The sequence below is a fragment of the Aspergillus mulundensis genome (assembly GCF_003369625.1).
Source record: "Aspergillus mulundensis strain DSM 5745 chromosome Unknown scaffold_5, whole genome shotgun sequence".
NCBI lineage: Eukaryota > Fungi > Ascomycota > Eurotiomycetes > Eurotiales > Aspergillaceae > Aspergillus > Aspergillus mulundensis.
In genome coordinates, this window is record NW_020797893.1 from 898,554 (window position 1) to 915,275 (window position 16,722).

Here is a 16,722-nt window from a genome sequence, read left to right on the forward strand (position 1 = left end):
CTCCTAGGCTCAGAATAGATGATATGCATGTTGGCATTGTACCTCTCAATAAAACCACACGTACTTTGTTTGAGGTCAGATCCCTGGGCACTGGCAAGCAGTACGGACTGTTGATTCTACGGAGCTTTTTTTGTGTCTCACCCTGATACTCTGTGCCTGCCTTACCCCAGATGCAATACTACAGCAACAGCAGGTTGCACAGAAATCGACATAAAAGCTCGCTATCATTATCTGCCCCTGGTCTCATGTATTTCTTGAAAGACCGATACTTCTTCGGCTTCCTCGTTCATTCATAACATTCATGTGTATTATGCTCATCATATCAGCAAGGTATCTCTCGTCCAATACTGCTACCCTGCGTTCTACTCCGGAATCTCCAAAACATAACGACCCGCAATCTTACCCTGCTCTACATTCCAACCATCATTAGCGTCAAGACTATTACCCAAAAGAAAAAGCAACCGCGAACGAAAAGGGAACCTACTCATTAACTCAAATATCTGTGGCAGATCCTTCAACGGTGCTTTCTTGAACGGCGCCTTGATAAGCCCTCTGGCGAAGAAGTCTAACGCTTCGACGCCGTCCTGGCGGTTTCCGACATAACTTCCCTTGATGTTGATCATGCGGACGACAGTGGTGAACACGGGGGCCTTGAGGAAAGCATTGGCCGGCAAGCCGATTGCGACGACGGAGCCGTGCGAGCGTACGTACTCGGTTGCTTGTTGGAACGGCTTTTCGGCGACGGCGAGGAGGATGACGGCGTGGGCACCCAGGCCTCCGGGAGTGGCGGCTTTAACATCAGCAACGACATCGGCGGATTTGCTGAAGTCAATATACACCTGTTGATATAATCATCAGTCTTGCTTTTCAAATGGGATCGCTTTTCGGATAGGGTAAGGTAAGTGGAGTACCTCTGCTCCCAGCTGCTCACACATGGCTTTTTTTTCGTCACCGGCGTCAATGGCGATAGTGCGTAGCCCCATTGCCTTTGCGTACTGCTGTGCCAAAGAGCCCAAGCCGCCTCCAGCACCAACAATGGCGACGGTCTGTCCCGGGCGAGCACCGGACTCTTTCAATCCTTTGTAGACGGTGATTCCGGCGCAGAGGATCGGAGCAGCAGCATCTAGAGGCACGTTGTCCGGGATCTTTGAGGCCAATGCAGCCTTGCCGATAGTGTACTGCTGGAAGGTGCCATCAACTGTGTATCCGGACAGCGAGGCATGTGCGCAAAGAGGTTCGTCTGATTGCATGCACATTTCGCAAGAGAGACAAGAGCCGTTAAGCCATTTGATTCCAGCTTTGTCGCCGATCTTGAAGTCTTTATCGTCTACCAATTCGCCCTTGGCGACAACGATACCAGCGCCCTCGTGGCCGCCTACTAGGGGCATCTTTGAGGTGAGAGGCCAGTCACCGTTCATAGCATGAAGATCCGTGTGGCAGACGCCGGAGTAGTGCATCTTAACCAGGATCTCATCTGGACCCGGCTTCGGGACGGGAATCTGTTTGTAAACCGGGGGTGTGCCAGTCTTTTCGACCACTTGGGCCCACTGGACTTCGGGGATGGACATGGCTAAGATGATGTTCCGTAATATGGAATTGAAGAAATATGCGTAGATGGGAGAAGATGAATTGTGAGTGTGAGAATTAGAAAGTCAGTGTAAGCTACCAACATTCGTGAGAGCTGCTTATGCCATTTTATAACGCAAAGAGACTGAGGGGTGCAGCAACACAGTCTCCAGACCCTGTCTGTAACAACACCGATATGGCTCCACCCCAGTAGACACTGACGCAGTCGACGTGAGGGTTAACTGATCTCGCACAGCACCATTGCCCGATAGTCCTCCTTTCAACCGATAATTAGAGCGGGCGCTGGGCGTACAGCAACCGATTGGCAGCCGGATCGACCTGCCATGGCGAATGGGGGCGAGAACCAAGTAAACGTCATCCTGGAGAGCTTGACAGACCCGGGCCAGACTGCATAGGCGAAGACGTAGATAGACTAGGTGCGGATTTGCGGAACCGAGGTGGCTTGGAACTTGGTAGGATGACGGCGAGACGCGGTTCGGCGAAAGCCTAAGGTCTGGATCAGACCATACCTGGGCGCGATATCTTGATATCAGGTATGAAGTGGCGAAACAGCAGCCTTTTATAGCACGATCCCCCGGGGTCCCCAGAGATAATGGCGTGACAGCTTCGATTTCAGGGCCGTTGTAAGAAACACTCTGCGGAGTATGGAAGCGGACTGCGGGGGAGAGCCCGCTGAGTGGGACCATCCGGCAACCCCCGCTTGGAGATCGACTGTACAGTCTGTACCACTGCTAAGTAGACATGCCAAACAAGTTGAAACCACATAGGAAAGCTCCGGCCATTCGCTTGTATCTTGTGGCTTGGCTCCTGGATCGCACCGCATGGTGCCATCTGCTAATCTGGGAAGTTACCTCACTCAGTCGCACCCGGTTCCGCGTGATATTTTATCATATTCTCTACTATATGCTAAATCCAATCATGAAGCTTACCTGCACACCATGAGATGCAACCAAGCATCCCATCTAGTATGCCGTAATACCAGGTGCCCACAGCCGAAGACAACGCAACCGTCCCAAGCCGGCGGTACGGTCGTATGACCAGTCACTGACAGCTCAGTCATGTACTACTCACCTTCTCATCCGATCCTAACTTTTTGCTCTCGAAGTTCGTCTCAGAAGGTGCAGAGGATGGCGGCGATGAGCCATTTACCGTCATCTGGGGGCCTTTATACGTCTTGCGCGCATACAGCAAATAATACAGCAACGCGCCACCCCAAAGCGCACTGTTGATAACGACAGTATAGTTCATATCGTCCGCTAAAAGCACCAGTCAGCAAGGCCACACTCGGTACCTAGGGACATCTGGAGTAACATACGAGTCGGATCCGGGCCCAGTGTCGGGAACATGCTTAGCAAAATGGCAAACGCCAAATAGACAATCGCCGTAACTGCAATCGGCTTGCTGAACTTCCCCGTATAGAATACACCTGGGTGAAACCGCTCCTGACCCCAGACCAGCCGGCACAGAATGGGCATCAGCCAGGCGAGGTCATTCCCGGCAACTGCTAGGGAGAAAAGTGCACTGCTGGCGGCGGCGTTGATGAGGCAAAGAAGGCCGATGATTATGGCTGCTGCGACGACACCCCAAATTATCCGAACGGGCTGATAGCGGATGCGTTTGCTAACATGGCGGAAGTAGGAGGAGAAAGGGAGGGCGCCATCACGGGAAAATGCCCAACTTTGGCGGGAGGCGGCGACAACCTGGGATACTGGTTAGTGGTCTCACTCTGTAAAATTAGATATGGGATTAAGGACGGAATGGAGAGGGAGATACCAGGCTCAGTCCCATGAAGAATTGGACTGCTGCTACGACGGCCATGAAACCGAGGGCACCGGGCTTTCCCAAGCAGTCATAGTAGATCTTCGGACATAGTTCAGTATGGCAGCTATCATAGGGTGGAAATAACTTACTTGAGCCATCGGCTGGCCGAAGGTCGTCCCCATCACAGCATCCAAGTCCGTGTTGATGACCGCCGCAATCACGGCCAGAGAAAGAAACCCTAAGATGCCACATAGCCCACTAGACCATAGTATGCCTAACGGAACAGCACGGGCAGCATTCGTAGCCTCCTCGCTCATATGGACACAGGAGTCAAACGCCCCGATTGTCCAGATAGGCGAGAGCCAGGCAAGCATAAATGCCCACCCGCTCGGCCATGTTGTAGAGTTTTCCAATTTTCCGAAGACATATGATCCCGAGTTGATTGTTCCGCCGTTGACTGCCTTACCAATAGGTAGCGCGAGAACTGTCGCTATGACAAGACCAACATTGGTCACAATGCATACGGACTGGATCTTTGGCATAATTCTGGCGAAGAAGGTAGCGATGAGGCCATGGACGACTACACAGCCCACGTATGTCCCATAGACGACCGGTCGAGAGGCAGTCCAATTACCGTCTCGCGCGATGGATATGATGGCCAGCAGCATGGTTGCAAACCCGTCTATATCGTCAGCCAGCGGCCTCCAAGCAGTATTCGCCGATACTCACAGTCAATGGAACAGACGCCCCCAATAAGCCCAAGGGTATTGCTATACCCAACAACGAAACTTAAAGGATTCTTCCACTTCTCACCACTGAAATAGTGTGTCCAGAAATAGAGGCCACCAGCGGTAGGCATCGCGGATGCTAGGTCGGCCTTTGGAGAGGATCATCCATCAGCCCTATCCTGGATTGGAGGTATAGAAGTAAGGATAAGCCTACCATTGCCAGCCCTACAATGAAGATAAACACACTGGCAGCTAGCCATCCTGCGCCTATCATCAGACATCATAACAAGCGTGCCTGATTAATCTACCGAGCAACTCACCCTACTTGAGTCAGCTAACCGCCTCATCATAATAGAAGCAGTAACCTACCCAAACCATCCCCACCGGACCAGCAGGTATAGAAAACGATAGTGTGGACGCAATCGACGGCAACAGGCCCATGATACTGAATGCAATGGCAAAGACCTGGACGGTCGAGTAATGCCGTCGCAACTCCTGCTTGTAACCCAGGGTTGCTGTAAACTCGCATATTAGTTGGCGAGATTCGCTCATTCGCTGTGAACCGGATAGATCTAACCGTACCTAGCAATTGCGTATCACCTCGCTCAACGGCGGGCTCATCGCTCGCTTGAGCGGGTCTCTCAGTCTTCTCGAAGTCTGTCATGGTCATACAGATTTCTCAGGATGCCAGAATCAGATTCAGCCCGAGGGGGAAACGGGAAGAAAGCATCACCGGAGTGAGGGGTGAAGAGCTTAAATGAGATAAGGCTATCATGCCAGCATGACGCATGTCAGCACGAATCCAGTGACCCAGCAAGGGACACGCGGATCGACCTTCAGCATCTCTCCGTGAGTGGGACGAGATGGTATGGAGTAGAAGGACAAGACTATTGTTCTTATCGGTGATGGGAGGTGCAGTGGCCAATCTAGACCTGCAGCTTGATGATAAGAAGCAGTAGCGTCGGCTAGTCCGAAGGTCCAACGGCTTGGTCTGGGGAGTTCAGAAATTCCGGCAAGGATATTTCGTATTGAAGCCCGCGTGGAAATTGCTTAAACAGGGAACCCCTGCTTATCGGGAAGTAGGCGTAGTCGTTCCGACCTGCTTAGACTTACTCCGTAGAGGCAATGTTATCTGTGATCTACTCTGTACTATACATACCATTACAATCTAACCTACAACCGCCATGGACTTATAGCGACAGGCCCAAATGCGCAGGGAACCCAATCCAAAATACAGAGCTACTATGAGCCCAACACGCAAGAAACAAAGTCAGGATTCATAAGTATACATAAAGGCCGAGGTCTAAACAGCGCCAGGCCCCTTGTGGTTCGACTGGTCCAGCAGAAGACGGGGCTTGATATAATCTTCGTCCAGCTGGCGGAACCAGGCGACGTGATCTCCTGAAGGTCCGCCAGAGAACAGGTCTCGGATAGCCTCCCGTGCGCTTCTCCCCGCTTCGCGCCGGGATGGAGACGCGCCATCTGGTGGGGTCTGCGATGACGCCGGGTGCTGTGGAGGTTGAGACGGTGATCGGCGCATTCGCGTCGGAGCAGCAGGAGGCAGGTCATCGTCAGAATGCATATCGTCTACGTCGAGTTCGAAGGCATCCGGGTGGTCGTGGTCCAGTGCCCGGCGCTTTCCAGAGGACTTCAAACCGAACTCGTCCTCGCTACCGTCCTCGCTGCCGCTACGGCTTCCAGGACGGTTGCCTAGCAGGGTAGCAGTCGTTGAACGGTCGCGCGGTGTCTGCGTGTCCTTTGGACCAAAGGCGTCTGAGTACATTCTTGAGTGTCCTACTCCCGGGCGCGACGATGATGGCGGACTAGGGCGGCGGCTGTTGCCACTCGAGTAACTATTGTTTCGGTCGAGGTCCCTCCGTGACACTCCGTCAAGCGGGATGTTGTCTGGACGGCGAGGCGTGTATCCCAGCCCAGTATCAGAGCGCTTATAATATGTGCCTCCGTTGGATACCTCGATATCAAACTCGTCGTCAGACTCAAGTTCTTCAACAACGCCTGTCCGGATCCCAAGGATCTCCAGCATGCGCGCCGTTGTTCCTCCGAAGATGATGACAGTAATCACCACAACGACAAGGACAGTGGCGCGTAGAGCTGGCCCATTCGCACCCTTCAGACCTGCCGCCAGTGCTACCCCGACAGCGCCACGAAGTCCGGCCCAAAAGAGCATTGCTTGATATGCGAATGGCAGCTCATCAGCCACTTCCACTCCCCGTCGACGTGCCCTATACCGAATGAACCAATTAATGGCTCTTGACAAGGGGAACACCGCAAGGTATCGGGCAAGACAGATACCGACGACCGCGACTAGAATAAAGAGAGGTTTGAACTGCACATCCCTCTGGACAAGCAGGTCAAGGCCCAGGTAAATGAAGATAAAGTTCTCGGACAATTGCGCCATGACTTGGAATAGATACTTCGTGGTCAATTGCGTCCGGCGGGACATGTTGTAGTAGGCATAATGCTTCAGGGTGATACCGCAGAACAAGAGCGACACAATTCCTAGGACTATGAGTTTCCCGTCATCGAGCAATCAGACTTCAATGACTCACCTGACAGCAGAACACCGTTAGAGAAAAAGTAGCTCGCGTAAGCTATGAGCACAATCAAACAGCTCTCAATCTTAGGTTGACGACGGACGTGGGTGTATTTCAGTCCGAGGGCCGTCATGATCCCTACAATCACGCCTACCAGCATACTGCCAAAGAAGACCAGCAGGAACAACCCGATAGCCTCGAATAGATTGAGGATGGATAGAGAACCTGCGTCACTCTCCGCATACTTCTGCGCCGTCTCAAACAGGACAATCGCAATGGCATCGTTCAATATCGACTCACCAAAGATGACGGTGTAGAGCTTCGGTTCGACCTTGTAGAGGTTGAAGATGGCCAGAATCGTGACTGGATCAGTCGCAGACAGCGTAGCACCGACAGATATGGCCTCGACGAAGCTGATACTGAATCCGTCCAACGGAATCCTTGTCCAAGCAAACAAAACCAGCCCAAGCACAAGAGCCGAGATAAAGGTTCCCGCAAACGCAAAGGTGAGGATTGTTCCAATATTCCGGAAGAAGTTCGCTTGATGTAGCTCGTAACCGGACGCAAGAATAATCGGAGGAAGGAGCAGATTGAAGAAGAACTGATAGTCGAAGGCGACGAAGTTCGTAATGGGCGAATCAGTCAGTCGAATAATCAATCCGACGAACATACCTAGCTGCTGATGAGCACCCTTATTGCTTCCGGTATGAAGTCCAATGAAGCAAGACGAGAGATACATACCCCCAAATATGGACAGGACCGTTTCATGTACAGCCTCTATCTTCCGCTGCTGCAGGATGTAACTCGTGAACAGAGCGAGCATCAGCAGGGTGATCATAATAAAGAGCGCCCAGGAGCTGAAAAACTCCTTGGTGCCGGCTTCGGGTGCATCTCCTGTAATCAATTGTATCAGACCCGGCCACAAGTACTAGTATATCCTCGATGCGAAAGGTGGGAGATGCGAAGGGCGAGAGGGGCTCGAGGCGCGTACCATCATCGGGATCTGTATCATAATCCGCAGCTCTCCCTACCAAACACAAAAGCGTTAGCGTCTGACTTAATCGGGAAGCTCAAGAGAGTAGCAAAGATCATAAGAGAATAATGCGCATGGTAGGAACGCATACGAAGGAGCGAATGAAGAGCGTCACCCATCAGTTGGCCAGCCATTTTGATGAAGTCGTTGTAACCACCACGGCGATGACGCTACTCAGCGGTTTACTCCAGCGGCGATTTTCTGACACCAGTACGATGCGCACATAATAATCCGCAGGCACAGAGATGATGGAAAGAATCTGAACAAACAAGGGTTTAAGGACGAAAGGCGAGTTGGAGTCTAGAGTTTGGACAGGACAAGTTTCGCCAACGTTTCCTAGGTCGGGGATTCCCGCCCCAACTGTGCCTGTCCGCAGCCACGACGCGCAAGGCCGCGCGATCTTCATCTTATCACTCCGCTAAGCGCCGGCTCGCTATTCATCTATTATTGTTTCCTAATGGGTTCCATATTCCAAGCCTGGTCCGCTACTAATTGGGATTGAGATCAGGACCTGGGACCTATGGTAGGGCTGAAGCGGCTCTCTTTGTTGACCATGGTGGAACTCGTTCCATCCTTATCAGTCGGAATGTGCTACGGAGTCTATTCTGAGACATAAAGGCAGAACGCCAGAACCTATCCTCGACGCCAGGCCACACATGTGAACGGCGGTATATAATCTTATCATTATAGCTATTTCTGTCTCTTCCCCGTCGTTCCCTCCGAAAGTCGGCTGGTCAACCAAGCCGCCAGCAGTGCAGCACACCCACCAAACCGCAGAACCCATCCCACACTGTCATCGTAAGGCTCTCCCCGTGGTTTTTGGAATGCTTTGAAGATGGCACTGCAAATCAGGCTCGATAGAACCTGCGGTGATGACACGGCTACATTATGAAGCCCAAGGACAATTCCCGCCTGTGCCAGATCTTCGTCTTCCGCTGCTTTCGGAGACCTTGAGGAGCCAGTCTCTCCTTCATTCTCATTCTCATTTGCACCGCGATCTCGGCGAGCTGATGCTTGCTCATCAAACGTCACCATTTCTGACCTGCGGCGTCGGACTCGGCGCTCTTCTTGTAGAGTCGCCACCTCGGCAGAGATCAAAGCAAATGGCGCCCATAGCGTCAGGGCCCATGATATGCCGATTAGACCGACTACTATTGTTGCAGCAGCAACTGAGCTGATGAAGAACGTGCTGAACATACACAGGGCGAAGAGCATCTGCGAAAGAAGCCAAGTCCGACGCAAGGTGAGACCAGGAATCTGCAACTTCGACAACCACGCCTTGCGCTTTGCTGAACGCCGTGCTTTGCCGCGAAAGACCTCCGGGTGGAGCTCCGAGACCAGCCCTACTTCGATATCTGTGCTGGATTGCCTTTCGACTCTTAGACAAGGCTCTGCCTCGTGTCGAATGCCCGTCTCACTGATGTCGTCAGAGATCACGGGCTTGTATGTCGGGACAACGAAAACGGGAAGGGCTATATTGGCAATAAACGAGACCAATGCATATATAAGAAGGGCCAATGTTCCAACCCTTGTCGCCTTTTCCCACGCCTTGTCGATATCAGAATCTGAAAGATCTGGGTGTTTGTCAAAAATAGGATTGACGTAGAGCTGGCCGATGTACGTCGTTGCGTAGAAGAGAAATGGAAACCATGCTATCCATGCAGCAATCTGCACTTCGCAGACCTTGGTAGCTTGAGGTGGTAGATGTTTGATCGATTTAAAGACTTGCTTGAAAAAGCCAACCACACCCATGCTTCCTGATGGTGGCGGCCCGTCTAAACGGGGGTCACGTTCCTGGATATATGAGCAACTGATCAGGAGAGTCACGACTAGCGAAATCGATGACAAGGCACACAGGATCTGAAACCGGGTGTGTCCTAGAAACGGGAATAACTTTGGTAGGTTGATATATCCGAGAATATATCCGATGATATTCCCTACGCCGGTCATTCGGCTGGCCCAAGCATTAGCAGACTCCTGCTGATGCGCCGGGGCATTATCCACAATGAAGCACCGAATGCCAGCCTGGACTATATGCCGTTAGTCTCAAGTTCTATCAAACAGTGCGAGCAGACATGCTTACCAGTATTTATCGCAAAATCTAAACACCACATAATCATGGTGGCAACAACAATGACCGTTATCTTCGCTCCCTCTGACTTTGAGTCTCCGCCGAAGACCGCGAAGATACCGCCCACGGCCTCTTTAACCCAAGCAAGCGCAAGAAGAGTCGCAATCGTCACTGCGCCTCCAACTACCATGAAGGGCTTCCTCTTACCCCATGATATACGGCAGTTATCGCTGCGGATCCCAATGTACGGCTGCACCAAGGTCCCAGTAATCGGGCCTGCAATCCAAACAAAGGCAAGAAGAGCTTTGCTCATTCCAAGTGACAGAAGGTAGGGCTACATGCAAAGCCGGGTCAGCAGCTATCGTGAATCGACGACATCCAACATCGAAGATTGCACTTACCGAGCCACTTGATAGCTCAACTGACCACACAACCTGAAGCCTAAAATATCAAATCAGTTCTGGCCATTACGAATGGTCTAGTAGACTAGTATAGACCAGGAATGTTGGGCCCGTCAAGCTAAACATAGAAATTACGTACCCGCCGATACTCAGAGTCAAGAGGAACAGATACCAACTGCTCTTCGTCTCAGGCCTCTCAGGAGAATCTTCAGTTCCAGTGATGCTTCCAGAGCCGTTCACAAAGGTTATCGAGTCCACGTCAGCATCGTCAGAAGTTCTTGCTCCCACCAAAGGGGAAGTCTCGTCGGCAGCTCGGTCCATCGCCGCCATACTCGGCGCAAGATCTTTTTGTAAACTGTGTGTCGGACAAGAGAATCAACAGCCAGGGTCCAGCGACCATATATCAGAGGTCGTGGTCGAAGATCGCGAGGTAATACATCCAACCGGGATATCCCTGATCTAGTGGAGACGCGTGCGTAGGAGCTCTTTAGAGCAGTGTATGTCTAGTGTGCATCGATGCGGGTGAAAACATGCGTCTTTCGTTGTTTATATCAAGGCCAAATCGCGCAGATATCAGGCGCAAGATCTCGATCAAGCTGGGCAAGCAAGGCACCGGACTGCAAAATAATACGGAGTAATGGCGCTGATTGAAGGAAGCCCAGCGATGATGTCGTGTGACAGGACGCCAGTCACGTGTATGACGTTTGCTCCAGGCAGAGCCAGCGTCACCCTACCCTACCAGTATACGGCACGGGAATCCAGAAAACGACATGGAATAAAATACACGAATATCTATTGACTTAGTTTGTTGCTATGTACGTACACGACCGGATCCATCCCACCTTTCACACATAAAAACTTCGTAAATCGGAAATGTCTATCAATCGGAAATAGAAAGCAGTTTCAGCGAGAAGCCCCAGGCTCCTCTGGCTTAAACAAGTCTCTCGACAGCCTCATGCTGCCGCTAGACTGAATCTTTGCTTATCAAAGCTTGCGTGTCGTGGTATATTCCGCATTTGATCCCCCTTGTCCTTTTCAAAGCATATCAACCCGAGATTTCCAACAAACCCTTGGACAAAGGAAATGGGAGACAAAAGGAGATGACAAACAAAACAATACACAAATAGCACAAAAAGCAAGCGGAGGTACTATGAGACAGGCCCATGCACGGATGTCGCAACCCAAATATAGACCGCATAAAGAATACGCCGGGTCTGGACGCAAACAACAAATTGAAGCAAAAAGGCATGGGCGCCAAGGGCAGACCACTAAATCTGCCCGGTCATAGAGGGTATGTTGAAGACGTAACACCAAAAGGACATAACCCCTCAAGAAAAGCCGCAAAACATTAGGTACGTATAGTATGAACATAGCCATATTAGAACATTGAAAAATGCAGCCACGATAAGTGGAAATCGCAACCCCACTAGATGTGTTGTTGCAAAAGTTGGGGAGCGATCATGTGAGGTCCCATCATTGTACCCATTGTAGGTTGGAGAGCCATGGATGATGGCATGGTCGTCATTCCGTGGACACCGGGTATGGCGTGGACAGATTCAGATGGTGTCTCGTCCTCGTCTTGAGAATCAGACTCATTGTCATCGTTTTCCAGATCATCCTCGTGGACTATCGGGTGACCGTCCTGCTGAGCCTCGTGGATGCGGCGGTGCCTAGAATACTTTGTAAGGAAGACGATACTGAGTTCGAAAGGCGGTGGAGACTTACTGAGCTAGGTTATCAGACCTAGAAAATGCCTTGTTGCAATAAGGGCAAGGGTATGGTCGCTCTTGAGTGTGGGTCCTCACATGCCTGAAAGCTAAGAGTCAGCGGGCGGCTAGGGAGATTGTGACAAACCCGCATAATGTCATGGGAAGTGAAAACCAATCATATTGCAAGGTAGCAGTGGTGTATAACTTACCGTTTCAGGTGCTCTAATCTCTTGAAAAGTCGGCCACAGGAAGGAATCGGGCAAGAATGAGACTTCTGTGGGTAAGGGCCAAGTTCCATCATGGTTGCACTTCGGGCGCGGCGAACGGGTCCAGTTGCATATCGGTCGCCCTTGTGTCCGATACTGTTGTGGACAGTTGTTTCCATGGTTCCGTTTGTGGGGAGAGCTGACAGATCATCGGCGTGGGCAAGGGGCATGGAGCTCTGCTCGCGGTGTTCATCCACATTGGAAAGAGGTGTGCCGTTTCGCGACATTTCCTGCATCAAGTTCTTTTGGGGTAGAGCTGCAGCACCGTAAGCCCCAGTAAGGGAACGGTGCAACGACTCATGGCGCGCATCATCCGTCTCACCTGGAGCAACGGAGCTGGAAACAGAGCGTCGCAGGTCACTCGGCCTATGGGCCGCATACGAGAGAGCAGGGGCAGGCGAGTGGGTGCCAGTAGTCACAGGGTGGGCGGCGCCGGGTGGGATGGAGGATCGACGCCGACGTTGCTTGTAAGTGGGCGACCCTTCTAGAACAGAGTAAACATTGGAGTGGAAAGTCCGAGCCGGTGTAGGAAAATGCGCACTTGCGAGGTTAGATGGCGGAAGGTGCATCATAGGGTTGAAACCCGCCCCGGTAGACATTTCGGGGATTGCGGTGTACAAGCCCGTGTCTTCGTTGGCAATGTAAGCAGGCTCTGCCCCCATGTGAGAAGTGTGTTGCGGGGGTGTAACAGGCTCGAACGATAAGCCGCGGTTGCTGTAATCCTCATACTGCGACGAGACAAATGACGGCGCCGGCGAGTATTCGACAAATGTGGGCATTGAAGAGTGGCGCTGGTGGATGCGAGAAATGGGCATTCCGTTGCGATCGTACTGGATCGTGCCGTAATCCGCCTCGCGTTTAATAAGGTTCTGAGTTAGAGGGTTGGGCATCGGAATCGATGTGTACATCTGGTGATTGACCGATTCGTCCGTGAGAAGGGGGATCGACGGCGGAGCCATCTGGGGAGCCATCTGAGGAGGAGGCATTGCGTCAACGGTCCGAACGACTGGGGATGCAGATTGGCCATATGTCGTACTTGCGTGTGCAGCAAACGATGATGAATTCGCTTGTTGTGCCTTTGTGAGTTGCTCGTACAGCGACTGAGACGAATCAAACTCAAAAGACAGAGCAGGCTCGCTAACTGCGACGGTGGTGGCTTCCTGGCCCATCTTCTCCCTCTTTAAATCACGCTCCAACGCATCGAGAAATAGCCGGTCGTGGGGCACACTGTACCAGTAGAAGACCTTCTGCTTTTTCTGAGTACGGATGCAGTTGTTCTTGTAGAGGAAATCGAGAAATGGGCTTTTCGGTTCTTCGAGTGTAGCATCTGTCCCAGCCTTCAGGTTTCGCAGGTCGGAAAAGATACCCTCCTCGAACTTCTTTGAATTTTTGACAGGGCGTCCAAAGGCTTGGAATCTGAAAGCAAGGCAGCGAACGATGTCTGTTCCTGAGATGTGGAAAAGGTTGCTCCTAGAGATGAAGGTTAACAGGACACGAAGAAAGTACGTTTGACAGGTACACTAACCAAAGTACACAAGAGATGTAATCGCCAGTCGGGAGAAGGAATCTCCGGATGAGCTGGTCTGGCTGCCAGTCTACTGGCGCCGAAAGAAGGAAGTATTTCACTTGATCACAGTTAGTCGGATGACGGCGAGAGCGTTAAGTTAAGAGAAGTCCCTCTTACAATTATCGACTTGTTGAAGTGCAACTTGCGCATCGTGAGGCAGGCTCTGTTGCGCTTCGTTTGAAAGCATGAAGGTCTCTGGCTTCTGAGGGGGCGCCATCGGGGCACCGTGTTGAGGGTACATAGTCGCGACCTAAAACAAGAGAAGCGTTAGAGCAAGTAACGACCATAAGGCCATCAACCGTGCCAGCGCAGCCAACTAGCAGCTCGCGACGGGTGGACCGAGTAACACCAGGACAAAACATACGTCAGGTTAGGTACTCCGTCGTCTCAAGTCGTCAATAGTAATAGGTTCTCGAAGGACAGTTGTATATTAGGCAAAACGAAAAACGTTTTATACGGCGATGATGAGATGTTGTATAAGAAACAGCGATCGCTGGAGGAAATGCAGAGGCTATATTCAAACACAATCCGAGGAACCAGCCTCCTGCAGAAGATGTATTGTTAGAGACTGACGCCGGTAATAGCTTCGATCACAAAGAGCTGCGACACGACAAAAGGATAGATAAAAGAAGGGGTAGAGAATGAACTGGGCCAGCCCGTTTCCAATTCTCTTTGAAGAGCTCGCACGGCGAAATTGAATTGAAACGAAGGGATGAGAAGGAGAACGGATGGCGGCAAGTCGCGATGGGATGGGGGCAGAGGAGGGGAGGAGAGAGAGAAGAGATGGACTGAAGGAAGACTTGCTTTTTCAGAGTGTTGAGAGAGTCGGTTTGGAAGCCGGGGGGGGACGAGAGGAATAATAATAAGCCTTGTTATTATTATTTGGGACTAGAGCCAGATGCTAATAATAATGCAGAAAGGATAAATAAAAATAAAATAAATAATAATGAATGATTATGATAATCTGAACCAGCCAGTCGTGATTAATGCTGAGGGGTCCGAACCAAAGAAGAGTTCAGGGAGCAGAAGCCACGGGGACGATGGATCGTATCTTCTTCAGGCTCGCTTTCTCTCTGGCTGGCTCAGGTGATGGCCGCTGCAGAGGCTGGGCTATTGAAGGCGCACAGCAAAAAGAGGCCGTCCGAGGACTGGGCAGTCTGGAGCAAGGAAAAGCGGAGCAGCTAGAGACCGATACAGGCCCATACCAGGACCTCTTCCAAATAACCGGGAATAGAAGGCCATTGTAAGATACTTTGGTAAGGCGCTGTCACGTACTACGGATGGATCACAGAGTTAGTGGGCCCCCTTTCGGGTCCATCAACAACTGAAGTCATTCTGATTTGAAGAATATTGAGCAGATCTGTTAACTGAGCCGGCTACCACACCGAGTTACTGTCGGATTCTCCTCCTTGTTGGGTTAGAATGCCTCCAGCATGCTCCGGAGCATGAGGAAGCTATACGGAGACAGTGGCTCCTCGAGTCTTCGAGTCGTCGAGTCGTGAAAGGGGCACTATACATAGCTTAAAGAACACTGTAGCTATTTTCAAGGTGAAAGCAGTCAAAGCACCAATTTCGAGAGCGTATAGGCAATTGGAAAATGAGGAATCAGAGCACAATCACAGACCTTGCGGAGATTAGATGCCCTTCTGGAAGGCCTGAGAATTCGACACAATGACAATCACTTTTTGACCGTTTAGTCACCGTTAAAGGTCGTTGTGCCGTAGAGCTACGCCCGGATCGACAGCGCACTTACTGCTTCAAGCACGTTCCTCAAGCGGCCCATCATGCCTAGCAGAGCACTCAGACTTCAGTACTCGAAACCAACAAGTAGTGGTAAATATGCTGAGTCTCGAGGCTCAGGGCGGTTGTATTTGCAACAAGAGTCGAAGCCCAGGACATTCTTCTGATTATTTGTCAATACAGACACCTATGATACTCCAGACTCCAGTCAGAGCACAGGCAAATGGGGGAGTTGGTATTCAGCGGCTAGATTGAGTGCCAAGAAATCGAGTGCGAGTCAGGAGTCGAGCTCTGGTGGAGCCAAACATGCCAAGGCAGCGCAAACATCATCAAACTGGCGCCGGAAAGAATCGTGAAGTATTTACCCCTTGTTTCAGTGTTGAGCGCTTACCTGTGCCCAATCAACGAGTGCTCATGCTTCTTCGCGGTGGCCCCTGTCCTTCAAGGCCCTGTCCATGACTCCATATCCACCGACGAATCCGATGGGTCATCTGCGCTCTCGGCCATTCGATCCTTGCCATATCCTCCGATCCGTGATATCCACGTCTTCCCTTCTCTTACTCGTTTTGGCATGGATACTGTCGTGTATCCTGTGAACAGCATCTCGAAGTACCGTCGTCGAAGCCAGCAAGCATTGAAGCCGAAATCTGGACCAAGGCTGAAGCAGGCCTGCTCTGGAGGGCCGTTGCACGAACGGCTGCTTGCTCGGTGCCAGAGTAAGAACTTGGGAGCTTTTACGGGCGGTCATATTCAAAAGGATGCTCGTCCTCACCATGGGGCCGATGACTGACTCGAGCTATCTTCATGCTTGAGAAGACTAAAAATAGACGCATCGTACAATATCACTACCGCCACTTCGATCACTGCTTGCAATCATCATGTTAGCGGTTGTTAACCCGTTACACACCTCAGATCCGGTATAGCTCGACAGTTGAATCTCATTATTACAGGACTACTCGGACCCTTCAAGATCTCCTCCAGATCTTGTCCAGATGTGACCGATCTGAATTCCCGGGGGACAGGTCATCTCCAGCTACGGAGCATGATCTTCATACCCGGTATCAGGTCCTCAAGACGTTAAACTCTGGTGGTTGTGATTGTATGTACAAGTGAAGCCGTTTTCTCAACGGCGGCCGTCCTTCTTCTGATAACCGGAACGGAGTAGTATGATGATAGCCGTGGAATATGTTAATTCCTTGGAGACGGCACTCCGTACGAAGAGCAAGAATTGATCCATCGCCCATTCTGCATGCAGAGTGACCCTTTGCGGCGGCTAATCAAGGATCTCTGGCATGGTCTTCACA

The 16,722-nt window shown here is 51.3% G+C and overlaps 6 protein-coding genes across 6 annotated transcripts; all 6 read right to left on the reverse strand.

The window, feature by feature from the left end:
- Positions 1 to 399: 399 nt before the first annotated feature.
- Positions 400 to 1,568, reverse strand: DSM5745_05640 (zinc-dependent alcohol dehydrogenase; the record flags this gene model as incomplete). The annotated part of the gene is made up of 3 exons (XM_026747656.1): positions 400 to 407; positions 485 to 839; positions 912 to 1,568. The coding sequence occupies 3 exons, from the start codon at positions 1,566 to 1,568 to the stop codon at positions 400 to 402; spliced, it is 1,020 nt and encodes a 339-aa protein (XP_026603488.1).
- A 1,060-nt stretch (positions 1,569 to 2,628) lies between these two features.
- DSM5745_05641 (putative GABA permease) lies at positions 2,629 to 4,207 on the reverse strand (the record flags this gene model as incomplete). The annotated part of the gene is made up of 6 exons (XM_026747657.1): positions 2,629 to 2,631; positions 2,659 to 2,843; positions 2,903 to 3,287; positions 3,361 to 3,447; positions 3,498 to 4,030; positions 4,078 to 4,207. 6 exons carry the CDS (start codon positions 4,205 to 4,207, stop codon positions 2,629 to 2,631), a joined length of 1,323 nt encoding a protein of 440 aa, XP_026603489.1.
- Positions 4,208 to 4,397: 190 nt separating this feature from the next.
- DSM5745_05642 (uncharacterized protein) lies at positions 4,398 to 4,740 on the reverse strand (the record flags this gene model as incomplete). The annotated part of the gene is made up of 3 exons (XM_026747658.1): positions 4,398 to 4,400; positions 4,446 to 4,591; positions 4,659 to 4,740. The coding sequence occupies 3 exons, from the start codon at positions 4,738 to 4,740 to the stop codon at positions 4,398 to 4,400; spliced, it is 231 nt and encodes a 76-aa protein (XP_026603490.1).
- Positions 4,741 to 5,379: 639 nt separating this feature from the next.
- On the reverse strand, positions 5,380 to 7,798 carry DSM5745_05643 (bifunctional K:H/Na:H antiporter NHX1; the record flags this gene model as incomplete). The annotated part of the gene is made up of 4 exons (XM_026747659.1): positions 5,380 to 6,596; positions 6,647 to 7,525; positions 7,623 to 7,658; positions 7,756 to 7,798. 4 exons carry the CDS (start codon positions 7,796 to 7,798, stop codon positions 5,380 to 5,382), a joined length of 2,175 nt encoding a protein of 724 aa, XP_026603491.1.
- Positions 7,799 to 8,354: 556 nt separating this feature from the next.
- Positions 8,355 to 10,466, reverse strand: DSM5745_05644 (putative sucrose transporter; the record flags this gene model as incomplete). The annotated part of the gene is made up of 4 exons (XM_026747660.1): positions 8,355 to 9,694; positions 9,748 to 10,069; positions 10,137 to 10,176; positions 10,276 to 10,466. The coding sequence occupies 4 exons, from the start codon at positions 10,464 to 10,466 to the stop codon at positions 8,355 to 8,357; spliced, it is 1,893 nt and encodes a 630-aa protein (XP_026603492.1).
- Positions 10,467 to 11,562: 1,096 nt separating this feature from the next.
- steA (sexual development transcription factor SteA) lies at positions 11,563 to 13,895 on the reverse strand (the record flags this gene model as incomplete). The annotated part of the gene is made up of 5 exons (XM_026747661.1): positions 11,563 to 11,806; positions 11,862 to 11,945; positions 12,055 to 13,581; positions 13,637 to 13,736; positions 13,796 to 13,895. The coding sequence occupies 5 exons, from the start codon at positions 13,893 to 13,895 to the stop codon at positions 11,563 to 11,565; spliced, it is 2,055 nt and encodes a 684-aa protein (XP_026603493.1).
- Between the last annotated feature and the right edge of the window lie 2,827 nt (positions 13,896 to 16,722).